Consider the following 27,824-nt stretch of genomic DNA (forward strand, 5'->3'; position numbering starts at 1 on the left):
AAGACCTGTAGACCTGTAGGAGCTGAATAAAGACCTGTAGACCTGTAGGAGCTGAATAAAGACCCGTAGGAGCTGAATAAAGACCTGTAGGAGCTGAATAAAGACCTGTAGGAGCTGAATAAAGACCTGTAGACCTGTAGGAGCTGAATAAAGACCTGTAGACCTGTAGGAGCTGAATATAGACCTGTAGAGCTGTAGGAGCTGAATAAAGACCTGTAGACCTGTAGGAGCTGAATAAAGACCTGTAGGAGCTGAATAAAGACCTGTAGGAGCTGAATAAAGACCTGTAGACCTGTAGGAGCTGAATAAAGACCTGTAGGAGCTGAATAAAGACCTGTAGGAGCTGAATAAAGACCTGTAGGAGCTGAATAAAGACCTGTAGGAGCTGAATAAAGACCTGTAGACCTGTAGGAGCTGAATAAAGACCTGTAGGAGCTGAATAAAGACCTGTAGACCTGTAGGAGCTGAATAAAGACCTGTAGGAGCTGAATAAAGACCTGTAGACCTGTAGGAGCTGAATAAAGACCTGTAGGAGCTGAATAAAGCCCTGCGGGAGCTGAATAAAGCCCTGTAGGAGCTGAATAAAGACCCCAGTGTGCTAGTTTAGAGAGAGAAAGGTTCCTTTCAGGGGAGTCTGGGTGTATGCACAGGATAGCTTACATGGTTGTGTGTGTGTGTGTGTGTGTGTGTGTGTGTGTGTGTGTGTGTGTGTGTGTGTGTGTGTGTGTGTGTGTGTGTGTAGTATCCCCCCCTCCTCTAGAAACATCTGCCACTGACACAAGGCAGCATTAGAGCCAACATGTCTCCATCGCCCACTGCTTCAATCCCTGCTCCCTACCAATACTTCTCCACACCCGGTCCTTTGTCATCTTCCCCAAGCACCCTTCCACTCCTCCATGAATCAATCATTACAAGCAACCTGAATGGGAGAGAGCTGGAAATATTTTTCAAATACATTGAGGAACTATTGTAATTCAGGAACTATTGTAATTGAGGAATTGAGGAGCTATTGTAATTCAGGAATTGAGGAACTATTGTAATTCAGGAATTGAGGAACTATTGTAATTCAGGAACTATTGTAATTCAGGAATTGAGGAACTATTGTAATTTAGGAATTGAGGAACTATTGTAATTTAGGAATTGAAGAACTATTGTAATTCAGGAATTGAAGAACTATTGTAATTCAGGAATTGAAGAACTATTGTAATTTAGGAATTGAAGAACTATTGTAATTCAGGAATTGAAGAACTATTGTAATTCAGGAATTGAAGAACTATTGTAATTCAGGAATTGAAGAACTATTGTAATTCAGGAATTGAAGAACTATTGTAATTCAGGAACTATTGTAATTCAGGAATTGAAGAACTATTGTAATTCAGGAATTGAAGAACTATTGTATACAGTACCAGTCAGTAGTTTGGACACACCTACTCATTCAAGGGTTTTTCTTTATTTTTACTATGTTCTACATTGTAGAATAATAGTGAAGACATCAAAACTATGAAATAACACATGGAATCATGTAGCAACCAAAAAAAGTGTTAAACAAATCTCTCAACCATCTTCGTGAGGTAGTCACCTGGAATGCATTTCAATTAACAGGTGTGAATTTCTTTCCTTCTTAATGCGTTTTAGCCAATCAGTTGTGTTGTGACAAGGTAGGTGTGGTATACAGAAGATGGTTTATTACCAAATAGGAAAACACGAAGTAAACTATACTCTCTGGTCCTTTTACACCTGCATTGCCTGCTGTTTGGTGTTTTAGGCTGGGTTTCTGTACAACACTTTGATATATCAGCTGATGTATGAAGGGCTATATAAATTAATTTGATTTGATTTGATTTTAAACCCTGCTGTAAGTAACATATAGTGGGTTAAAGCAAGCAAAACAAACGTGATTTGGGGTGAAACACTTCAGGCTGCTTGTTACTAACATTATGACTGTTTTCCTCAGGAAACGGAGTCTGCTTCATCTTTTCTTTCCTTGCTGCGATACCTCGGAGTATTGTGATACTGGTATCGTGACAAACCCTAATGGAGACCTTTGCAAACACATCCAGACTAGGACACAAAACACACAAGCCAACAGCCAAACCACTACAGCCAAAATGCCAACAGCTTGCCAAGTTTGTGCTATTGTGCAAGACAAATTCCCTTTAAAAGGCAATCAACTTCTATTTATCTATCTACGGCCTTGCAGGTCCTTAGTGTCCTAGCAACCACCTTCCCGCCACGACAACTGAACTTTGCCCTGCTTTTGGAGTTTCCCTGAGAACACAGAGGGACAGGTGTAACCGTGACAACAGAAACGCAGTATTCACTCAAAAGGGAGTGGTTGAGGTAAGAGGTTGACCGTAGGCATAAATCTATCATTGTCTTACCCTTACTCCCCTGTCCTACCCTTAACCGGGGGGGTTAAGCCTCTCATCTAAGAGTATGGTGTCAACACTCTTAGATACACCACTTCCCCCTGTCCCTACGGTTACTGGAAACTACAGACTTCTAGGAAACAGAGTCTGACCTTACAGGTGTTACTGGAAACTACAGACTTCTAGGAAACAGAGTCTGACCTTACAGGTGTTACTGGAAACTAGAGACTTCTAGGAAACAGAGAGTCTGAACCAAAGCGGTAGCTGTCAGTCTGGGAAGGGAAGTGTGATAGTAGGAACAGGTTCTGTCAGTTTGGGAAGGGAAGTGTGATAGTAGGAACAGGTTCTGTCAGTTTGGGAAGGGAAGTGTGATAGTAGGAACAGGTTCTGTCAGTTTGGGAAGGGAAGTGTGATAGTAGGAACAGGTTCTGTCAGTTTGGGAAGGGAAGTGTGATAGTAGGAACAGGTTCTGTCAGTTTGGGAAGGGAAGTGTGATAGTAGGAACAGGTTCTGTCAGTTTGGGAAGGGAAGTGTGATAGTAGGAACAGGTTCTGTCAGTCTGGGAAGGGAAGTGTGATAGTAGGAACAGGTTCTGTCAGTTTGGACATTGATGCCACTTTTGTCCATCCGTTAAACATCAGATCATTCTCTCATTTCCAGGAGGATTTTTCTGCTCCTTCAGAGAATGAAGATACGGAAACCTCCAGGTTACTTACCATCAGTTACTGACCAGGAGAAACAGCAGAACATCTATAAAACACTACAGCCTGCCCTGTCACAGAGTAAACAGCAGAACATCTAACTACTATAAAACACTACAACCTGCCCTGTCACAGAGTAAACAGCAGAACATCTATAAAACACTACAACCTGCCCTGTCACATGTCATGGCCCATAGACCTTCCATCTGGCATCAAACACAGGACTGGGACAGGACTCCTCTCCTCACATTGGAAATATCTGGATAAGTCAACTTTGTTTGAATATTTTGATCAGAACTAACTGTCCCCTACAGTACTGTCCCCCACCGTCTCTACAGTACTGTCCCCTACAGTACTGTCCCCTACAGTACTATTTCCTACAGTCTATACAGTACTATTCTCTACAGTCTATACAGTACTATTCTCTACAGTCTATACAGTACTATTCTCTACAGTACTATTCCCTACAGTCTATACAGTACTATTCTCTACAGTACTATTCTCTACAGTACTATTCCCTACAGTACTATTCTCTACAGTCTATACAGTACTATTCCCTACCGTACTATTCTCTACAGTCTATACAGTACTATTCTCTACAGTACTATTCCCTACAGTACTATTCTCTACAGTACTATTCCCTACAGTACTATTCTCTACAGTCTATACAGTACTATTCTCTACAGTACTATTCTCTACAGTACTATTCTCTACAGTACTATTCCCTACAGTACTATTCTCTACAGTCTATACAGTACTATTCTCTACAGTCTATACAGTACTATTCTCTACAGTACTATTCTCTACAGTACTATTCCCTACAGTACTATTCTCTACAGTACTATTCTCTACAGTCTCTACAGTACTATTCTCTACAGTACTATTCCCTACAGTACTATTCTCTACAGTACTATTCTCTACAGTCTCTACAGTACTATTCTCTACAGTACTATTCCCTACAGTACTATTCTCTACAGTACTATTCTCTACAGTCTCTACAGTACTATTCCCTACAGTACTATTCTCTACAGTACTATTCTCTACAGTCTCTACAGTACTATTCTCTACAGTACTATTCTCTACAGTACTATTCCCTACAGTACTATTCTCTACAGTACTATTCCCTACAGTACTATTCTCTACAGTACTATTCCCTACAGTACTATTCTCTACAGTACTATTCCCTACAGTACTATTCCCTACAGTACTGTTCCCTACAGTCTATACAGTACTATTCTCTACAGTACTATTCCCTACAGTACTATTCCCTACAGTACTGTTCCCTACAGTCTATACAGTACTATTCTATACAGTACTATTCCCTACAGTACTATTCCCTACAGTACTGTCCCCTACAGTCTCTACAGTACTATTCCCTACAGTCTCTACAGTACTATTCTCTACAGTCTATACAGTACTATTCCCTACAGTCTCTACAGTACTATTCTCTACAGTACTATTCCCTACAGTACTATTCTCTACAGTACTATTCTCTACAGTACTATTCCCTACAGTACTATTCCCTACAGTCTATACAGTACTATTCTCTACAGTACTGTCCCCTACAGTCTCTACAGTACTATTCCCTACAGTCTATACAGTACTATTCTCTACAGTACTATTCCCTACAGTACTATTCTCTACAGTCTATACAGTACTGTCCCCTACAGTACTATTCCCTACAGTACTATTCCCTACAGTCTATACAGTACTATTCTCTACAGTCTATACAGTACTATTCTCTACAGTACTATTCCCTACAGTACTATTCTCTACAGTCTATACAGTACTATTCCCTACAGTCTATACAGTACTATTCCCTACAGTACAATTCCCTACAGTCTATACAGTACTATTCTCTACAGTCTATACAGTACTATTCCCTACAGTACTATTCCCTACAGTCTATACAGTACTATTCTCTACAGTCTATACAGTACTATTCTCTACAGTACTATTCCCTACAGTACTATTCTCTACAGTCTATACAGTACTATTCCCTACAGTCTATACAGTACTATTCCCTACAGTACTATTCTCTACAGTACTATTCTCTACAGTCTATACAGTACTATTCCCTACAGTACTGTCCCCTACAGTCTATACAGTACTATTCTCTACAGTCTATACAGTACTATTCTCTACAGTACTATTCCCTACAGTACTATTCTCTACAGTCTATACAGTACTATTCTCTACAGTACTATTCCCTACAGTACTATTCCCTACAGTACTATTCCCTACAGTACTATTCTCTACAGTACTATTCCCTACAGTACTGTCCCCTACAGTCTATACAATACTATTCCCTACAGTACTATTCTCTACAGTACTATTCCCTACAGTCTATACAGTACTATTCTCTACAGTACTATTCCCTACAGTACTATTCCCTACAGTACTATTCTCTACAGTACTATTCCCTACAGTACTGTCCCCTACAGTCTATACAATACTATTCTCTACAGTACTATTCCCTACAGTCTATACAGTACTATTCTCTACAGTACTATTCCCTACAGTACTATTCTCTACAGTACTTTTCCCTACAGTACTGTCCCCTACAGTCTCTACAGTACTATTCCCTACAGTCTATACAGTACTATTCTCTACAGTACTATTCCCTACAGTACTATTCTCTACAGTACTATTCCCTACAGTCTATACAGTACTGGTCTCTACAGTACTATTCCCTACAGTACAATTCTCTACAGTACTTTTCCCTACAGTACTGTCCCCTACAGTCTCTACAGTACTGTCCCCTACAGTCTATACAGTACTATTCTCTACAGTACTATTCCCTACAGTACTGTCCCCTACAGTCTATACAGTACTATTCTCTACAGTACTATTCCCTATAGTACTATTCCCTACAGTACTGTCCCCTACAGTCTCTACAGTACTGTCCCCTACAGTACTATTCCCTACAGTACTGTCCCCTACAGTACTATTCCCTACAGTACTGTCCCCTACAGTACTATTCCCTACAGTACTATTCTCTACAGTACTGTCCCCTACAGTACTATTCCCTACAGTACTATTCCCTACAGTACTGTCCCCTACAGTACTATTCTCTACAGTACTATTCTCTACAGTACTATTCCCTACAGTACTATTCTCTACAGTACTATTCCCTACAGTACTATTCCCTACAGTACTATTCTCTACAGTACTGTCCCCTACAGTACTATTCCCTACAGTACTGTCCCCTACAGTACTATTCCCTACAGTACTGTCCCCTACAGTACTATTCCCTACAGTACTGTCCCCTACAGTCTATACAGTACTATTCTCTACAGTACTATTCCCTACAGTACTATTCCCTACAGTACTATTCTCTACAGTCTATACAGTACTATTCCCTACAGTCTATACAGTACTATTCTCTACAGTCTATACAGTACTATTCTCTACAGTACTATTCTCTACAGTACTATTCCCTACAGTACTATTCTCTACAGTACTATTCCCTACAGTACTATTCCCTACAGTACTATTCTCTACAGTACTGTCCCCTACAGTACTATTCCCTACAGTACTGTCCCCTACAGTACTATTCCCTACAGTACTGTCCCCTACAGTCTATACAGTACTATTCTCTACAGTACTATTCTCTACAGTCTCTACAGTACTATTCTCTACAGTACTATTCTCTACAGTACTATTCCCTACAGTCTATACAGTACTATTCCCTACAGTCTATACAGTACTATTCTCTACAGTACTATTCCCTATAGTCTATACAGTACTATTCCCTACAGTCTATACAGTACTATTCTCTACAGTACTATTCCCTACAGTCTATACAGTACTATTCTCTACAGTACTATTCCCTACAGTCTATACAGTACTATTCTCTACAGTACTATTCTCTACAGTACTATTCTCTACAGTACTATTCCCTACAGTCTCTACAGTACTATTCTCTACAGTACTATTCCCTACAGTCTCTACAGTACTATTCTCTACAGTACTATTCCCTACAGTACAATTCTCTACAGTACTATTCTCTACAGTACTATTCCCTACAGTCTCTACAGTACTATTCTCTACAGTACTATTCCCTACAGTACTATTCTCTACAGTACTATTCTCTACAGTACTGTCCCCTACAGTCTATACAGTACTATTCTCTACAGTACTATTCCCTACAGTCTCTACAGTACTATTCTCTACAGTACTATTCCCTACAGTCTCTACAGTACTATTCTCTACAGTACTATTCCCTACAGTACAATTCTCTACAGTACTATTCCCTATAGTACTATTCCCTACAGTACTATTCCCTACAGTACTATTCTCTACAGTACTGTCCCCTACAGTCTCTACAGTACTGTCTCCTACAGTACTGTCCCCTACAGTACTATTCCCTACAGTCTATACAGTACTATTCTCTACAGTACTATTCCCTATAGTACTATTCCCTACAGTACTGTCCCCTACAGTCTCTACAGTACTGTCTCCTACAGTACTGTCCCCTACAGTACTATTCCCTACAGTACTGTCCCCTACAGTCTATACAGTACTATTCTCTACAGTACTATTCTCTACAGTCTCTACAGTACTATTCTCTACAGTCTCTACAGTACTGTCCCCTACAGTCTATAGAGTACTATTCCCTACAGTACTGTCCCCTACAGTCTATACAATACTATTCTCTACAGTACTATTCCCTACAGTCTATACAGTACTATTCTCTACAGTACTATTCTCTACAGTACTATTCTCTACAGTACTGTCCCCTACAGTCTCTACAGTACTATTCCCTACAGTCTATACAGTACTATTCTCTACAGTACTATTCCCTACAGTACTATTCTCTACAGTACTATTCCCTACAGTCTCTACAGTACTATTCCCTACAGTCTCTACAGTACTATTCTCTACAGTCTCTACAGTACTATTCCCTACAGTACTATTCTCTACAGTACTATTCCCTACAGTCTCTACAGTACTATTCCCTACAGTACTGTCCCCTACAGTCTATACAATACTATTCTCTACAGTACTATTCCCTACAGTACTATTCCCTACAGTCTATACAGTACTATTCTCTACAGTACTATTCTCTACAGTACTATTCCCTACAGTACAATTCTCTACAGTACTATTCCCTATAGTACTATTCCCTACAGTACTGTCCCCTACAGTCTCTACAGTACTGTCCCCTACAGTACTATTCCCTACTGAACTGTCTCCTACTGTACTGTCTCCTACAGTACTGTCCCCTACAGTACTATTCCCTACAGTACTGTCCCCTACAGTACTGTCCCCTACAGTACTGTCCCCCACCGTCTCTACAGTACTGTCCCCTACAGTACTGTTCCCTACAGTACTGTCCCCTACAGTACTGTCCCCTACAGTACTGTCCCCTACAGTACTGTCCCCCACAGTCTCCACAGTATTGTCCCCCACCGTCTCCACAGTACTGTCCCCTAAAGTACTGTCCCCCACAGTCTCCACAGTATTGTCCCCCACCGTCTCCACAGTACTGTCCCCTAAAGTACTGTCCCCCACAGTCTCCACAGTATTGTCCCCCACCGTCTCCACAGTACTGTCCCCTAAAGTACTGTCCCCCACCGTCTCTACAGTACTGTCCCCTACAGTACTGTTCCCTACAGTACTGTCCCCTACAGTACTGTCCCCTACAGTACTGTCCCCTAAAGTACTGTCCCCCACAGTCTCCACAGTATTGTCCCCCACCGTCTCTACAGTACTGTCCCCTACAGTACTGTCCCCCACAGTCTCCACAGTATTGTCCCCCACCGTCTCCACAGTACTGTCCCCTAAAGTACTGTCCCCCACCGTCTCTACAGTACTGTCCCCTACAGTACTGTCCCCCACAGTCTCCACAGTATTGTCCCCCACCGTCTCCACAGTACTGTCCCCTACAGTACTGTCCCCCACCGTCTCTACAGTACTGTCCCCTACAGTACTGTCCCCCACAGTACTGTCCCCCACCGTCTCCACAGTACTGTCCCCTACAGTACTGTCCCCTACAGTACTGTCCCCACCGTCTCCACAGTACTGTCCCCTACAGTACTGTCCCCTACAGTACTGTCCCCCACCGTCTCCACAGTACTGTCCCCTACAGTACTGTCCCCTACAGTACTGTCCCCCACCGTCTCTACAGTACTGGTCTCTACAGTACTGTCCCCTACAGTACTGTCCCCTACAGTACTGTCCCCCACCGTCTCTACAGTACTGTCCCCTACAGTACTGTCCCCCACCGTCTCTACAGTACTGGTCTCTACAGTCTCTACAGTACTGGTCTCTACAGTACTGGTCTCTAGAGTACTGGTCTCTACAGTCTCTACAGTACTGGTCTCTACAGTACTGGTCTCTACAGTCTCTACAATACTGGTCCCTACAGTACTGGTCCCTTCAGTACTGGTCTCTACAGTACTGGTCTCCTACAGTACTGGTCTCCTACAGTACTGGACTCCTACAGTACTGGACTCCTACAGTCTCTACAGTACTGGTCTCCTACAGTACTGGTCTCCTACAGTACTAGTCTCCTACAGTACTGGTCTCCTACAGTACTGGTCTCCTACAGTACTGGTCTCTCTCTCCCTCAGCCCTTCTTGAGCAGCTCCAGATAAGAGTAAACATCAACAAGGAGAACAGAACACCTAAGTGGAAAACAGCATTTGACCCCCTCCTTTCCCCCCGTTCCTCTCCAACATTCTGGTCTCTACAGTACTGTTCCCTCCTTTCCCCGTTCCTCTCTCCTACCATTCTGGTCTCTACAGTACTGTCCCCTCCTTTCCCCCGTTCCTCTCCTACCACTCTGGTCTCTACAGTACTGTTCCCTCCTTTCCCACCGTTCCTCTCCTACCATTCTGGGCCCAAACTGGATCCCGTCACAACGTACTCCAGGGAGTACATATTGGTGCCATGCCGGGTGGTGCTCTCAGTCTGCTGCCCCAGATCTTTCTCCCTTCCTCTCCTCCTCTCAGTCTGCTGCCCCAAATCTTTCTCCCTTCCTCAGTCTGCTGCCCCAGATCTTTCTCCCTTCCTCTCCTCCTCTCAGTCTGCTGCCCCAGATCTTTCTCCCTTCCTCTCCTCCTCTCAGTCTGCTGCCCCAGATCTTTCTCCCTTCCTCTCCTCCTCTCAGTCTGCTGCCCCAGATCTTTCTCCCTTCCTATCCTCCTCTCAGTCTGCTGCCCCAGACCTTTCTCCCTTCCTCTGTCTGCTGCCCCAGATCTTTCTCCCTTCCTCTCCTCCTCTCAGTCTGCTGCCCCAGATCTTTCTCCCTTCCTCTCCTCCTCTCAGTCTGCTGCCCCAGATCTTTCTCCCTCCTCTCAGTCTGCTGCCCCAGATCTTTCTCCCTTCCTCCCCTCCTCTCAGTCTGCTGCCCCAGATCTTTCTCCCTTCCTCTCCTCCTCTCAGTCTGCTGCCCCAGATCTTTCTCCCTTCCTCTCCTCCTCTCAGTCTGCTGTCCCAGATCATTCTCCCTTCCTCTCAGTCTGCTGTCCCAGATCTTTCTCCCTCCTCTCAGTCTGCTGCCCCAGATCTTTCTCCCTTCCTCTCCTCCTCTTAGTCTGCTGCCCCAGATCTTTCTCCCTCCTCTCAGTCTGCTGCCCCAGATCTTTCTCCCTTCCTCTCCTCCTCTTAGTCTGCTGCCCCAGATCTTTCTCCCTTCCTCTCCTCCTCTTAGTCTGCTGCCCCAGATCTTTCTCCCTCCTCTCAGTCTGCTGCCCCAGATCTTTCTCCCTTCCTCTCCTCCTCTCAGTCTGCTGCCCCAGATCTTTCTCCCTCCTCTCAGTCTGCTGCCCCAGATCTTTCTCCCTTCCTCTCCTCCTCTTAGTCTGCTGCCCCAGATATTTCTCCCTTCCTCTCCTCCTCTCAGTCTGCTGCCCCAGATCTTTCTCCCTTCCTATCCTCCTCTCAGTCTGCTGCCCCAGATCTTTCTCCCTTCCTCTCAGTCTGCTGTCCCAGACCTTTCTCTCATCCTCTCAGTCTGCTGCCCCAGATCTTTCTCCCTTCCTCTCCTCCTCTCAGTCTGCTGCCCCAGATATTTCTCCCTTCCTCTCAGTCTGCAGTCCCAGATCTTTCTCCCTTCCTCTCCTCCTCTTAGTCTGCTGCCCCAGATCTTTCTCCCTTCCTCTCCTACTGTCCCAGATCTTTCTTCCTTCCTCTCCTGCTCCCTCCCTCACCCCCCTTCCTCTCCTGCTCCCTCTCTCACCCTCCCCTTCCTTTCCTGCTCCCTCCCTCACCCTCACCCTCCCCTTCCTTTCCTGCTCCCTCACCCTCCCTCTTCCCTCCCTATCCCTGTTTTAATTCCCTATCTAGACCAAGAGTAATGAAGAGACAGAGAGAGACATAAAGAGACAGAGGGAGAGAGAGAGACAGACAGTCACAGACAGAGTAGGAGAAGGAGAGAGAGAGATGGAGGATGGGTAAGGATTGCAGCCAGACCAGATGTGACAACATCCCTCACAGCCCTGGCAGTCCATTTCCCAACAAGGCCCTGTGTTTGTCTCTGTACTATATGAGAGGCACTGCACCACAATTCACTGTGTGCGTGTGCGTGTGTGTGTGTGTCTCACCACACTGAGTTGGCTCCAGGAGGTGCGTATGGGTCTGTACTGCATCACGATGCGGTCATCAGGTTTGGCCTCTCTGGACTGGTCCTCATCAGAGTCATTGTGAAGAGCTTTCTCCTGGTAGTTCTGATACAGTTCCTCCTCTGGATCACACCACAGACAGACAGGTTGAGGGTGGATCACACCACAGACAGACAGACAGGTTGAGGGTGGATCACACCACAGACAGACAGACAGACAGGTTGAGGGTGGATCACACCACAGACAGACAGACAGGTTAAGGGTGGATCACACCACAGACAGACAGACACAGGTTGAGGGTGGATCACACCACAGACAGACAGACACAGGTTGAGGGTGGATCACACCACAGACAGACAGACAGGTTGAGGGTGGATCACACCACAGACAGACAGACAGGTTGAGGGTGGATCACACCACAGACAGACAGACAGGTTAAGGGTGGATCACACCACAGACAGACAGACACAGGTTGAGGGTGGATCACACCACAGACAGACAGACACAGGTTGGGGGTGGATCACACCACAGACAGACAGACAGGTTGAGGGTGGATCACACCACAGACAGACAGACAAGTTGAGGGTGGATCACACCACAGACAGACAGACAGGTTGAGGGTGGATCACACCACAGACAGACAGACAGACAGGTTGAGGGTGGATTACACCACAGACAGACAGACAGGTTGAGGGTGGATCACACCACAGACAGACAGACAGGTTGAGGGTGGATCACACCACAGACAGACAGACAGACACAGGTTGAGGGTGGATCACACCACAGACAGACAGACAGACAGGTTGAGGGTGGATCACACCACAGACAGACAGACAGGTTGAGGGTGGATCACACCACAGACAGACAGACAGACACAGGTTGAGGGTGGATCACACCACAGACAGACAGACAGACAGGTTGAGGGTGGATCACACCACAGACAGACAGACAGGTTGAGGGTGGATCACACCACAGACAGACAGACAGACACAGGTTGAGGGTGGATCACACCACAGACAGACAGACAGACAGGTTGAGGGTGGATCACAATAGTACAGTCCCCATTGACAGCAAGACCTCAACCATGTGTACAGAAAGTCATAGTCATCACCAGTTCATATACATGACTAAGACAGAGAAGTGGCACTCACCTTCACTGTCAAATGTCCTCTGTGTGATCAGTCCTGGCTTCTTATCAGGACTCTGGGAGACAGAACAAGACCCCATGTCACTATTAATAACAGATCCAGGATCAGCTCTCCCTGCCCCAGCCATACTACTATATTAACACTATGAACTGAAACTGTCACTAGATCTGTTATCATGAGCAGTCGGCACAATATCCGAAATGATGCTTTATTAGGCAAATCTGGTTATGAATGACATTATAAACACACATCTGTCAGGTTCTAAATGAAAAGTGTTAGTAGGTCTCCCCTGGGACCTGCTCTTGACCCCTGACCTGCCTAATTACAGAGCAGTGGACTGAAGTGTGTTGTAATCATAGGCCTTCACTATTAGTAGGACTTCAACACAAGCGTCTCCTGACAATGTTCCAACTTCAAGCTAGCTGTGGACTTTGGTCCTGATCTGAACTTCAGGAGAATAATTCATCAAACATGAATCCATCAGGCAGATGAGTGTTAATTAAAGTAAGAGACAGTAATATCCAGGCACATGGGGCAAAGCAAGGAGAGAACGGTATCGTGACATAGCAGTTAATAGGAATGACAATTTCCTGGACAATAATGGGTGAATACATGTCTTCCTACCTTGTTCTTCTTCCCAGGGCTGGTCGGTCTCTCCTTGACCTCCTGTAGTCCTTTGAGTACAGGTTGGGACAGACGATGGCTCTTTGGGTCTACAGGTTGGGACAGACGATGGGTCTTGAGGTCATCAGATGGTATTTCCACTTCCACTCCACTTACCACTGCTCTCCTGTACGAGGTAGACCTCAACCCTCTCTTCAGAGTCTCAGTGCTCTCATCCTGGTCTGTCCCCCCTCCCCCGGACCCTACGCCAGTGGAGAAGAAGGATCCAGTCTCCACCATGCTGAGGGCTCGCAGGGCCCGCTTGGTAGGATCCAGGCCCAGCAGACCCCCCATGCCGTGGCTCTGTACCCCAGCAGGAGAGGCCTTGCTCAGGGACGCCAGCCCTTTGGGGATCAGCTGCTGTGTGCCCTTCTTCAGGGCAGCTGCACTGTGGGTGCTGAGGACAATGGAGGGAGGAGGAGATAGGGAGATGTAGGGAGAGAGGGTGGGAGTGGGGGAATGAGAGGGGGAAGGAGAGGGGGCAGACATGTCAGCAGAGGAGGGGCTGTGGGGTGTGGGGAGGTCAGAAGGGGTGGAGATGAGGGAAGAGAGGGAGTTGATACTGGAGGTGGAGCTGTTGGATGGGGTAGGGGTGTGGAGACTAGGGGTGGAGGGGCTGGGGTTAGGGGGAGAGGGGCTGGGGTTACGGGGAGAGGGGACAGGAGTTAAGGGGTGGTAGGAAGAAGGGGAGGTCAGGTCATGTTGGTGGTGGTTATTGGGGGAGGCAGGGGGAGAGGGGTGTTTGGAGGAGGCAGAGTCCGGCGGTGAAGGGCTCGTCCCAAACACTATCTGGTCCCTGTGAGCGGTGAGGGTGAACGGGCTGGATAGTCGATTCTGGGTTTCCAGTAGAGGCTTGTCTGACCACACATTATCAACACTCCCACCGTGGCATGCCTTACTGTTCAACGACAGCGACTTATCATCCTCCGACTTGAACTTGGACAGAGAGAAACGTCCTTTGGACAGATGTCCAATACTTATACTCCTGACTACCCGTGTTTTCCTGGTGGGTTGGTTGAGAACGTGCTTCAGAATGACCGTCCCTCCTCCCGGCGTGGCCACCAGTCTCTCTGCAGGCTGGCTCAGGGTAAAGCTGCACTTGTTGTCCTCTACGGGGAAGTCAGTCATGTGGACTCCGTCTATCTGGTAGCTGAGGGGCCGGGCCTTTAGCTTGCTGGGGCCAGTGTGATTGGCTGAGCGCCGCTTCCACAGCGGGGTGATGTTACTGTTGGACAGATCCACATCGTTCCCGCCCTCCATGGTGCGTCAATCACTCGTCTTTTCTTTGTCACTGAGGAGTCTCTCGTCTGACCCAACTGGTCCAACCCAGAAGAGAACTGCAATAACCCCTGGTTGTAAACACACAGAGAGAGAGATCTATCAAAATCAAAGCTGGAGGGGTATTAGGATAAGTCCTGACTTTTCAGGGTTAGGTCTGTCTGTGAGGTCACAAGTTGGGTCATTCCTTAGCTCTTGAAAACTCTAGGCAGCATTCTGCCTTACAGTTCTCAGCCATTGGCTTTGCCCATGACAGCCTCCTGTGAACTACAATTCCCACTCTGTTTTAACGTTTCGAAACGTTGTTAATTAATAATCGCTTGCCTATGGATTTCGAAACATTTATCTTTAATCAGCGAGAAGGAATCCTTAAAATATATAATTTTTTAAATACACGTTTTGCACAGATCCATACAGCAATGGGCGTCTCCATCCAATGAAACTACACGTTCCACGTTATGCTTACACACAGGTGGTCGCCTCGTCTTCCGGCTGTTTTCCGTGTAACGCGGAGACGTGTCAGCGTGGGAACCAGTGCTTGACCTGGGCCAGAGCGACCTACCAGCACTTCTCATTTTGGGGGAATTGCGTACCGGCTCCTCTTTAAAACAAAGTAGCCTAAATTAGCCCAGATTGACGCGCAAAAAAACATTGACCAAAAACGGAATGAAGGCGAGAACTGCATTGAATAGCAATTGAGAGTGGGCATTAATAGTCTGATTACGCTTTGTTCACGTTTATTTGCCGCTAGTCTGTGAGTGACCGTAGCCTGTTCCAGATTGCGCAGATTGAAAATATACCAGACTGAATGCGCATGGTGTACTATTCCAAATTGTCAAACGAGGGTTTATAAAGTCATGGGAATTGGTTTCATAATGTTTGTTAATGTAATACATGAAGGCACACTTAAATAGTATCAATCACTTAAAAAATCGACATATCAGCCATTATCATAAACAGTGCGAGTCTGTGCGAGCCAGTGAGATGTTGCCTGAGGGGAGAGAGCTGGACATTTCACAGCAGGTATAAAATAATGACAGACAAGATAGCCAATTCAAAACATAACTAGCAAGATAACTGCCAACAAGTTAACTATAGCTAACTAAGCATTCATGTCTTTGTCGCCTTTCCACCGGCACTGTAGAGCCTAAATAAATCTGCACCGTTGGCAACCTGGGATTCCCCTCTATTAAATAGCAGCCATGTCATTGTGAGATCGTTAGAAACAGCATAAATGACAAATAACTTGCTGTGCCTAGATCTCCCCTAAAACACGAATATTAGAGCCGTATATATAAACATGTATAGTTAGATACCTTGCTTTGATCCATGATTAATTGAATGAGGGAATAATTGTATAAAGACAAAAGTATTTGGTTGTAATGTTGCAATATTTTATATCAAGGATGGCAACCATCCTCCAGGATAGCTACTGGGTGTGCAGGCATTTGTTCATGTCCTGGTCTAACCACATCTTAGCCTAAACATTAGCTGCTCAAGGAACTTGATAAGCAGACTCAGGTCTGGATAAAAAGCCTGCACACACCCAGGAGCTCTCCAGATGGAGGGTTGACCACGTTGACAAACAGCAGTGGTGTAAAGTACTGAAGTAGTTGTTTTTGGGTATCTGTACTTTACCATTTTGACAACTTATACTCCACTACATCTCATATGTATATACTGTATTCTATACTATGCTCTCATTCACTTTAATAATGTTTACATATCTTGCATTACTCATCTCATATGTATAATCTCCTTTTCTATACTATTCTACTGTATCTTAGTCCATTCCACCCAGACATCACTTGTTCATATGTATATAGTCTTAATTCATGTCTACTTAGATTTGTGTGTATTGGGTATATGCTGTGTAATTTGTTAGATATTACCTGTTAGATATTACTGCACTGTCGGAGCTAGAAACACAAGCATTTCGCTACACCTGCAATAACATGTGCTAACAACGTGTATGTGACCAATACAATTTGATCTACATTCCTAAAGAAAATAATGTACTTTTTACTCCTTACATTTTCCCTGAAACCCAAAAGTACTCGTTACATGTTTAATGCTTAGCAGGACAGGAAATTGTCTAATTCACAGACTTATCAAGAGAACATCCCTGGTCATACCTGCTGCTTCTGATCTGACAGACTCACTAAACAGAGAACCTCCCTGGTCATACCTACTGCTTCTGATCTGACAGACTCACTAAACAGAGAACCTCCCTGGTCATACCTACTGCTTCTGATCTGACAGACTCACTAAACAGAGAACCTCCCTGGTCATACCTACTGCTTCTGATCTGACAGACTCACTAAACAGAGAACCTCCCTGGTCATACCTACTGCTTCTGATCTGACAGACTCACTAAACACAAATGCTTCATTTGTGAATTTTGTCTGAGTGTTGAACTGTGCCCCTGTCAATCTGTAAATTTAAAAAACTAGAAAATCATGTCGTCTGGTTTGCTTAATATAAAGAATTTGAAACTATTTGTACATTTACTTTCGAAACTTAAGTACATTTAAAACCAAATACTTTTACTCAAATAGTATTTTACTGGGTGACTTTCACTTTTACTTGAGTCATTTTCTTTTAAGGTATCTTTACTTTCACTCAGGTATGACAATTGGGTACTGTTTCCACCACTGATTAACAGTGGATTTGTACTTTGTGGGGAGTTAAGTGCCTCGATCGAGAAAACAATGTCAGGAGATAGTAGGTCTACATAGGGTCAGTCACTGCAGCATTCCAGTGTCAATAATGCTTACTTTTCCCATCTAGGCTATAATAATAGTCATGAACAATTGATTAAAAGTCAAGGTAAATTTGTATAAACCCTTAATTGAATAATCAGAGGTCTCTATAGCATAATGTTATTTGTGAATTTCGGTGAACATAGTCTAATGGACTGAATTGGAAAAAGACACCTGCACTTATTTCATCGCAAACCCAGCGCTGGCGGGAACACTATCCCTAACTCTATCAATGTGTGTGGATCAATTTAACTTATTACTAAATTATTTCTCACTGATATGAAAGACAAGGTCCTTATTCTTCCGAAACAAGTTAATGTTCAGACCGAGCGTCGGGGGGTCTTAACGCTCCCCCCTACAGAACGAGCCTTCATCCACGGACTCTTACTGTAATGGAACTGGGTCAAGGGCTATGTCGTTCCTTTACCACTGCACCACTTGCCGAATAACCATGCAAAGTATTGGACCACATGAACCCTGATACAGTAACGTTAGAGGACCAGTGACAGACATGCATACCGTCAGCGGAGTTTGTCCTAAATTATTTAAAAAAGGTCCAAAACGAGTTAAGGTCTAGTTAAAAACTATGCATCAGGACACGTTCAGACAACACATTGGAAAAGTGTCTATGCAGAGAAGTGGCTACAGGGAGAAACAATGTCGCCAGCGAGTTCCCACATTGAGCTATAAAAGAACGGCTCCTTCAGCGCACCGCGAGCCGAGTCTTCCAGTAACCCGTGATGGATAACAGACTTACTTTCTATTGATTCGTGGGTTCCCTGTAAAACCTCGCCATGGTGCCTGTGTCCTGGAGTTCTCAATATAATAAGGCAACGTTTTCCTGTTGTTTGAAAGTTTATGCTTGAGGTAAACGGTTAATTTTGTGCAAAAAATCGTTGCCCCATCAGTAGTCCGGTGACCATCGGCTGTCTTCACCGTGTCTCGAACTCCGATATGTCATTGTGTTCTCTCCGGGAGTGTTGTGTGTTTAGCAGGAGACTAATAGAGAGGAGGAGGAATGCCGATTGCCAAACAGCACAGAAGCCTACCCAAATTCACGTGACGTTAAGTGCACTACAATTCAACCGAGTTGAACTTTTCACCATGTCAACTACAGAGAAGCAAAGCAATAGCCCTGCGCCTAAACATTCTAAGACAAAAAATGGACAAGAAAACGTCCTAAATGATGTAGACCTGTAGCTCAACAAAATCAGTGTCCATTTGGAGAAAAAATGATCTACATTTGGGAGTAGTTTGTAAAGTGAAGTGTGGGACTAGTTCACAATCTGGCGCCTCCCCGTGGTTCTTTAGAGTGAAGCCACAGTAGACTACAAGATGTCTAGAGTAGACGTTTTTTATTTATTTATTTATTTCACCTTTATTTAACCAGGTAGGCAAGTTGAGAACAAGTTCTCATTTACAATTGCGACCTGGCCAAGATAAAGCAAAGCAGTTCGACACATACAACGACACAGAGTTACACATGGAGTAAAACAAACATACAGTCAATAATACAGTAGAAAAATAAGTCTATATATGATGTGAGCAAATGAGGTGAGATAAGGGAGGTAAAGGCAAAAAAAGGCCATGGTGGCAAAGTAAATGCAATATAGCAAGTAAATCACTGGAATGGTAGATTTGCAGTGGAAGAATGTGCAAAGTAGAAATAGAAATAATGGGGAAATTCGCATGCGTTTCTACTAATACAAAAGTACACAACTTTGTCTACACAGATTCCAATGACAATGGTAACTCAATACTTCTGAGTGACAAATATATGTTACAATCTTATCTAATATGCGTTTGAAATAGTGTAGGCTAGACCTATACTAGCTCTCGAGAACCCAAGGGGGGCTGCCATGCCAAATTGTGTCCCCCTCTTAATTAAAGGGGAAAGGGGGATACCTAGTCAGTTGTATAACTGAATTCCTTCAACTGAAATGTGTCTTCCTGTTTAACCCAACCCCTCTATGACATTTTATTTGCCATTTCCCGAAACGTAGCAATGTGGATTTAACAAGATACCAGTTGAATAAGTTTATTTTATTTTCATGTTTACCAATACCTGTTACAGTTTGGGTCCTGTGTAATTCTTTCTGCAAGCGTTTCAATAGCCAGTGCAAACAGGAGGGAGAGAGGGAACATCCCGGTCTTGTGCCCCTTTCCAACGCAATTTAATCAGATAATGTATTATTTGTGTATATTTTTGCTTTACAGTTTGGGTCCTGTGTAATTACTTCAGCTGGAATGTTTAAAGCTTCCACAGTTTTGAAATAAAAGGCCATTCAAGATGGCCGAAAGCCTTGTTAACATCAACAGCCATTATTGATGAATCTATCTTGTTTTTTTCTGAATATTGTATTAAACTGAAACATGTTTTTGTATTTGTTTAAGTGTCCTGTTTTTAATAAAACCCTATTTGATTGATATGCACCAAGTCTGGTAAGACTTTTGCCATTCTAGTGGTAATAAGTGTCACGCCCTGGCCAAAGAGAGGCTTTTATTCTCTATTTTGGTTAGGCCAGGGTGTGACTAGGGTGGGCATTCTATGTTCATTTTCTATGTTTTGTATTTCTTTGTTGTTTGGCCGTTTGGTTCTCAATCAGAGGCAGCTGTCTATCGTTGTCTCTGATTGAGAACCATACTTAGGTAGCTTTTTTCCACATGGGTTTTTGTGGGTTGTTGATTTCTGTTTAGTTTTTTTTTCAACTTTCAGGACTGTTTTGGTTATTACCTTTGTTATGTTTGTATTTAGTGTTCAGTGTCATTAAACAAACATGAACACGTACCACGCTGCACCTCGGTCCTCACCTTCTTCCACCAACAGTAAGATGTATTATTTTACTGTCACAATGGGTCTGTAATCAGCAGGGGATTTTCCTGGTTTTAATAGAACTGAAATAGCTGTTTGATACATGGAACTAGGAGGTATTGAAAAGAGTGACATGTTTGTTGTCATTACAGTAAAGAGTGGGGCTACTTTGTCCCAAAATGTTGAATAGAATTCTGTGTCACACCCTGATCTGTTTCACCTGTCTTTGTGATTGTCTCCAACCCCCTCCAGGTGTCACCTATCTTCCCCATTATCCCCTGTGTATTTAGACCTGTGTTCTCTGTCTGTTGCCAGTTTGTCTTGTTTGTCAAGTCAACCAGCGTTTTAGGTCTCAGCTCCTGCTTTTCCAAGTCTCTCTTTTTCTCACCCTCCTGGTTTTGACCCTTGCCTGTCCTGACTCTGATCCCGCCTCCCTGAACACTCTGCTTGCCTGAACACTCTGCCTGCCTGCCGACCTGTACCTTTGCCACATTTCTGGATTATTGACCTCTGCCTGCCTTGACCTGTTTATTGCCTGCCCCTGTTGGATTATTAAATCATTGTTAACGCAACGTTGTCTGCATCTGGGTCTTACCTTCACACCTGATAGTCATGGCCAGTTCGTACTAACCCAGCAGACCTGGGCCAGCTGTGCAACGCCATCTCCTCCCAAGCAGCCTCCAGCACGAAAAATTGCTTTGTGGTCTGATGGAGAGGGTCCAAATGTTGGCTGAGCGCCATGACCTGGCGTTGAATATGCTGCTTGATCGATTCCGCGGGTTGTCTAGGGGGCAGCCTGCCACGATGGTAACCCCATCGCCCCTTCAGTAACTTGGCGGTTAGCAGCATCGGCCACTCCACCTTCCCGGGAGCCCCGTTTACCTCCCCGGAACGCTTTAATGGAGAGCCACGCACCTGTCGGACATTTTTTAAACTCTGTGTGCCTCATTTTCGAGCTTCAGCCCTCCTTCCCCTCGGATCGCTCCAAGATAGCCTACCACATCATTCCGGATGTCTGGGAGGGCCTTCACCTGGGCTACCACCATATGGGAACAGCCAATGTGCGTGAGTCTGGAGGGGTTTGTGGAAGAGGTGAGGAAGGTTTTTGATGCCCCGTTCTGCGGGAGAGAAGCAGCCCGGAAGCTAATCCAGCGCAGGCAGGATGCCCACAGTATGGCAAGTATGTTGGAAGCGGAGAGTGCATGGAACCAGGAAGCACTGTTCGACATGTTCCTGTACTGCGTCTCGGAGGAGGTTAAGGACGAGCTTGCTGCTCGGGAGTTACCCACGGATCTGGACTCCCTCATCGCTTTGACCATCCGCATCGATGGGCGATTGCTGGAATGACGGATGGAGAGGATATTTGATATTGCTCATATGGGCAGGGATTCCACCTTGCCTCCGCGTCATCACGGAAGTCCCCGACGGTCCCATATCCCAAAAGCACCCAAGGTTCCCGACCTTCCTCGTGAGTCACCGAAGACGGCTGAGGCACTGTTTCCCGAGACTATGCAACTAGGCAGAGCTGGGCTGTCGCCAGCTGAACGGCAACACAGGATCAACACAAGGAGCTGTCTCTATTGCGGGACTTTTGGTCATTTTGTGTCCTCATTGACTCTGGGGCCGACGAGAGCTTTTTGGACGCCACACTGGCTTCTGAGCTGAACATCCCCACTCAGCCTCTCTCCATTCCCATGGATGTTAGAGCGCTGGACGGGCGCTCTACAGGTTGGGTCACCCATAACACCACTCCCATCAACCTACGTGTGTCAGGGAATCACAGCAAGACAATTCAATTCCTGTTCATCAAGTCCCCACAGATTCCTGTGGTTTTGGGATTCTCCTGGCTCCAGCGACACAATCCCCTCATTAACTAGTCTACGGGCGCTATCATGGGCTGGAGTCCGTTCTGCCGCGCACATTGTCTGAAGTTGGTGCAAACCGCCCCGGAATGTCTTCCTGTGGGCTGGAAGTTGCTCCAGAATGGCGGAGTACCAGGACCTTGGGGAGGTGTTCAGCAATTCCCGGGCCACTTCCCTTCCACCCCTATGACAGCGAGATCCGCCCCTATGACAGCGGGATTGATCTTCTCCCTAGCACCACCCCGCCCCAGGGACGTCTGTACTGTCGGGACCAGAGACCAAGGCTATGGAGACCTACATGGGGGACTCCCTAGCTGCAGGACTTCTGTCTCTTCCTCTCCCGCAGGTTTCTTCTTCTTGGAGAAAAAGAACAAGACCCTGTGCATTGACTACTGGGGACTCAATGACATTACTGTGAAGAACTGTTATCCGCTACCACTCATTTCCTCGTCCTTCGAGCCGCTCCAGGGGGCCACTGTTTTCTCCAAGCTTGATCTACGAAATGCCTACCACCTGGTGTGGATCCGAGAAGGGGACGAGTAGAAGACCGCCTTCAACGCGGCCACTACGACTATCTCGTCGTGCCCTTTTGGCCTCACCAACGCACCTGCCGTGTTCCAGGCTCTGGAGAATGATATTCTCTGCGACATGCTGAGCCGGTTCGGCTTCATCTATATTGATGACTTCCTCGAGCAAGAGGAGGAAGTCAGCGATCCCTCTGCCCAGAATTTCATCCGCCGCTGTCGCCGTACCTGGAAGACAGCCCGGGCCGCTCTGTGGAAAACCTCTTCCCGGGCCGCTCTGTGGAAACCTCTTCCAGGTATAGGTGACAAACTGATCGCTATTGGGAAAGCCATCCATTCCTGGTGCTTTTTTTTCTCTGTGAATGTTTTAACGGTTGGGTCATTTCTTCTTTGTCTGTTGAAAATTGCTTCAGAGTTGTTGAGTCTAAGAAGGCTATAGGAGCCGTCCAATAAGAGCCATGCAATAGGATCCGTCCAATTGTTTAATTCTGATTTTATTGTATATACATTTTCATAGAAGCTTTTAAAATGGTAATTCATCGCTTTGTTTCTAATTATCACTTTTGAATCTTTCTAATAAAATGATACCTGGTTTAGCATGCCTTTGGTTCTGTGAGAGCTACCAGGTTTATTTTAGCATGCGTTGGTTCTGTGAGAGCTACCAGGTTTATTTGTCAATAAGGATTATTCCTTATTTGCGTTTAACCTGTAGTTGTTGGCTCTCTTCAAAAGTAAATTATCGTCTTCCAAAATTGTATTTACTTCTTTACATTGGAAAGATTTTCTATGGGCTTTTTCTAAGATTTAATTTTTTTAATTTTTTTATTACTAAGATGTAACTTTAGCTGAGTATGAGTTTATCAACCATCCATTGTGCAGTAAAGGCTTCACATTATATCTGGTCAGCTTTTCTGTCTACATTTATAATGGAAAAGGTTTTTAAACATTTGTTTACATATTTAATACATTTTGGTTGCAGAATGTGATTTGTTCATTCCCCAACGTGTATTTTCTATTGGTCTAATTAAACATGATAGGATGAGCAGAAATCATGTTTATTTTATCCAGTAAATTGTTCAGTGCATTTTAGGAAATAATGTTGTAATTTCTTGAATCTTTTTTTTACTTTAAGGAGACAAAGACTTTAGTTGGGGATAATAATATCCAGGTGTCCTGTCAGTCATTTGTAGAGATGAACATGTTCTGCATCTTTGGAGACTCCCTACCTTAGGTGTTACTACGTCTGTCAATCTCATTGACTGTCTGATTTTAGTTCACCTGCTATAATACTTCCTGTCTGGGTTTGATCTCAGGGCTGTATCACCGCCTGGTACGGCAACTACTCCGCCCACAACCGTAAGACTCTGCAGAGGGTGGTGCGGTCTGCACAACGTATCACCGGGGGCAAACTACCTGCCCTCCATGACACCTATAGCACCAATGTCACAGGAAGGAAAAAAAGATCATCGACAACAACCACCTGAGCCACAGCCTGTTCACCCCGCTATCATCAAAGGCGAGGTCAGTACAGGTGCATCAAAGCGGGGACCGAGAGACAGAAGCTGTTTTTCAATCTCAAGGCCATCAGACTGTTAAACAGCCATCCCTAACATTGAGTGGCTTCTGCCAACATACAGACTCAACTCCAGCCACTTTAATAATTAGTAATTGGATGTAATAATTAGTAATTGGATGTAGTAAATGTATCACTAGTCACTTAAACAATGCCACTTTAAATCATGTTTACATACCATACATTACTCATCTCATGTGTATATACTGTACTCTAAACCATCTACTGCATCTTGCCTATGCTGTTCGTCCATCGCTCATCCATATATTTATATGTACATATTCTTAATCATTCCTTTACACTTGTGTGTGTGTGTATAAGGTAGGTGTTGTGAAATTGTTAGATTACTTGTTAGATATTACTGCACGGTCGGAACTAGAAGCACAAGCATTTCGCTACACTCACATTAACATCTGCTAATCATGTGTATGTGACCAATAACATTTTATTTGATTTGAGAACACCAGATGTGCTTCTGGTGAGATATACATTGAAATCAATGTATATTTTTCACCATGTAAGGTACAATTCAACATTTAGAAAACTGCCTTCATGGTCCATGTGCTGGAATATAATGGGAAATGGTGTATTCTTATTGATCAGGATGCCTACACCTCTGCTGTTACTACAGTAGGTGGCAGCATATGCCTCTCCAACTCAGCTCCTCTTTAAATTATTGCTTTTAAATAAATGTAACTTTTGCCAGAAATCCACATCTGCTGACCATCTCTAAGTGTTTGAGAACCATATGCTCCCCCCCCCCCCCCCCCCCCCCACCCTCCATGGAGCTAGTGGACATTCCATGTCTGTAGTTTACTTGTATAGAATCAAAGTTAGACAGACCGTATAAGGTTATCGTTAAAGAACCAAGTAGCACATTTTAGCAGATATGACATATGAGGGGGGTGGGCATTCCATAGAATGGGAGGATCATAGTATAAATATATATTTATTGTATACATTACATATATAGAATATATGAGCAGACATTTAACAATAAAACACATTGACATTCCTACATTGTACATACATTTCTACATGCATTGTACCTATATTTCTACGTTGTACATGCATTGTACCTATTTCTACGTTGTACATACATTGTACCTATTTCTACATTGTACCTATATTTCTACATACATTGTACCTATATTTCTACATACATTGTACATACATTTGAAGAAAGACTGCCTGTTAAGTATTGTGGATGTTTGTATTACCTTATCAATGAAATGAAAGTATAGTGGGTGTCTACTTGGGGTGGGTCCCTCCAAGAGACTGAAATGGGATGAGTGGAGGATCCTCTCACCTCAGATAAGTGTCTGAGGGCCTCCCATCATATCGCCCTTCTCCTTTCTCACCAATAAGCACCATTTAAATCTTAGTTGTAAACGACAAACAAGGATTAATAATGATTCAACATTCTTTCCTACTCATTTTACAACCGATTTTAAGTCATAAAAAATATAAATACAATTACATTGTAGTATATTTAATTCCTTCTCTCTCTCTCTCCACCCCCTCCCTTATTCTCTAAGACATTTACACCCCTCTATATATTTATATATAGTTCCTCATCCATTCTCCTTCATGAACACATATTTACCCTATCCTCCACACACTCATTCAATTCCCGCCCTTCTATACACATATTCACACCCCCCACCCACATATACACCCCCCCACACACACAAACAATTATTGTCTTACACAATATATTTCGTCTTTTATATTCGCAGTTTAAATTGCTTGAATATTAGTCCATGACAAAGTGTTGTGGAAAACAAAACATTCCTCCCATACCAGCCACCCTACAGCAGTGGCCCTACAGCAGCTACCCTACAGCAGTCATCCTACAGCAGCCACCCTACAGCAGCTACCCTACAGCAGTCATCCTACAGCAGCTACCCTACAGCAGCCACCCTACAGCAGCGGCCCTATACCAGCCACCCTACAGCAGCCACCCTACAGCAGCTACCCTACAGCAGCCACCCTACAGCAGCCACCCTACAGCAGCCACCCTACAGCAGTGGCCCTACAGCAGTGGCCCTACACCAGCCACCCTACAGCAGCCACCCTACAGCAGCCACCCTACAGCAGTGGCCCTACAGCAGCCACCCTACAGCAGCCACCCTACAGCAGCCACCCTACAGCAGCTACCCTACACCAGCAACCCTACAGCAGTGGCACTACACCAGCCACCCTACAGCAGCCACCCTACAGCAGCCACCCTACAGCAGCCACCCTACAGCAGCTACCCTACAGCAGTGGCCCTACACAAGCCACCCTACAGCAGCCACCCTACAGCAGTGGCCCTACAGCAGCCACCCTACACCAGCCACCCTACAGCAGCCACCCTACAGCAGCCACCATACACCAGCCACCCTACAGCAGTGGCCCTACAGCAGTGGCCCTACAGCAGCCACCCTACAGCAGCCACCCTACAGCAGTGGCCCTACAGCAGCCACCCTACAGCAGCCACCCTACAGCAGCCACCCTACAGCAGTGGCCCTACAGCAGTGGCCCTACAGCAGTGGCCCTACATCAGTGGCCCTACAGCAGTGGCCTACAGCAGCCACCCTACAGCAGCCACCCTACAGCAGCCGCCCTACAGCAGCGGCCCTACAGATGCCACCCTACAGCAGCCACCCTACAGCAGCCACCCTACAGCAGCCACCCTACAGCAGTGGCCCTACAGCAGCCACCCTACAGCAGTGGCCCTACAGCAGCCACCCTACAGCAGCCACCCTACAGCAGCCGCCCTACAGCAGCCACCCTACAGCAGCCACCCTACAGCAGTGGCCCTACAGCAGTGGCCCTACAGCAGCCACCCTACAGCAGCCACCCTACAGCAGTGGCCCTACAGCAGCCACCCTACAGCAGTGGCCCTACAGCAGCCACCCTACAGCAGCCACCCAACAGCAGTGGCCCTACAGCAGCCACCCTACAGCAGTGGCCTTACAGCAGCCACCCTACAGCAGTGGCCTTACAGCAGCCACCCTACAGCAGCCACCCTACAGCAGCCACCCTACAGCAGCTACCCTACACCAGCAACCCTACAGCAGTGGCACTACACCAGCCACCCTACAGCAGCCACCCTACAGCAGCCACCCTACAGCAGCCACCCTACAGCAGCTACCCTACAGCAGTGGCCCTACACAAGCCACCCTACAGCAGCCACCCTACAGCAGTGGCCCTACAGCAGCCACCCTACACCAGCCACCCTACAGCAGCCACCCTACAGCAGCCACCATACACCAGCCACCCTACAGCAGTGGCCCTACAGCAGTGGCCCTACAGCAGCCACCCTACAGCAGCCACCCTACAGCAGTGGCCCTACAGCAGCCACCCTACAGCAGCCACCCTACAGCAGCCACCCTACAGCAGTGGCCCTACAGCAGTGGCCCTACAGCAGTGGCCCTACATCAGTGGCCCTACAGCAGTGGCCTACAGCAGCCACCCTACAGCAGCCACCCTACAGCAGCCACCCTACAGCAGCCACCCTACAGCAGCTACCCTACACCAGCAACCCTACAGCAGTGGCACTACACCAGCCACCCTA

At 45.6% G+C, this 27,824-nt stretch overlaps 1 protein-coding gene across 2 annotated transcripts in view; it reads right to left on the minus strand.

Annotated features, from left to right (window-relative positions):
* Positions 1-18,736, minus strand: part of LOC118944786 (rho guanine nucleotide exchange factor 26) — a 76,054-nt gene extending 57,318 nt beyond the window's left edge. For both annotated transcript variants that reach the window (XM_036965864.2, XM_036965863.2), the window contains exons 1-4: positions 18,249-18,736; positions 13,413-14,800; positions 12,792-12,843; positions 11,623-11,762 (exon numbers count right to left, since the gene is read on the minus strand). In XM_036965864.2, coding sequence (XP_036821759.2) covers positions 11,623-11,762; positions 12,792-12,843; positions 13,413-14,711 — 1,491 coding nt within the window. In that variant the 5' untranslated portion in view covers positions 14,712-14,800; positions 18,249-18,736. The remainder of the gene's footprint in view (positions 1-11,622; positions 11,763-12,791; positions 12,844-13,412; positions 14,801-18,248) is intronic.
* Positions 18,737-27,824: the final 9,088 nt, after the last annotated feature.

Source organism: Oncorhynchus mykiss, chromosome 27 (genome assembly GCF_057628025.1).
Source record: "Oncorhynchus mykiss isolate SJ-2025 chromosome 27, ASM5762802v1, whole genome shotgun sequence".
NCBI lineage: Eukaryota > Metazoa > Chordata > Actinopteri > Salmoniformes > Salmonidae > Oncorhynchus > Oncorhynchus mykiss.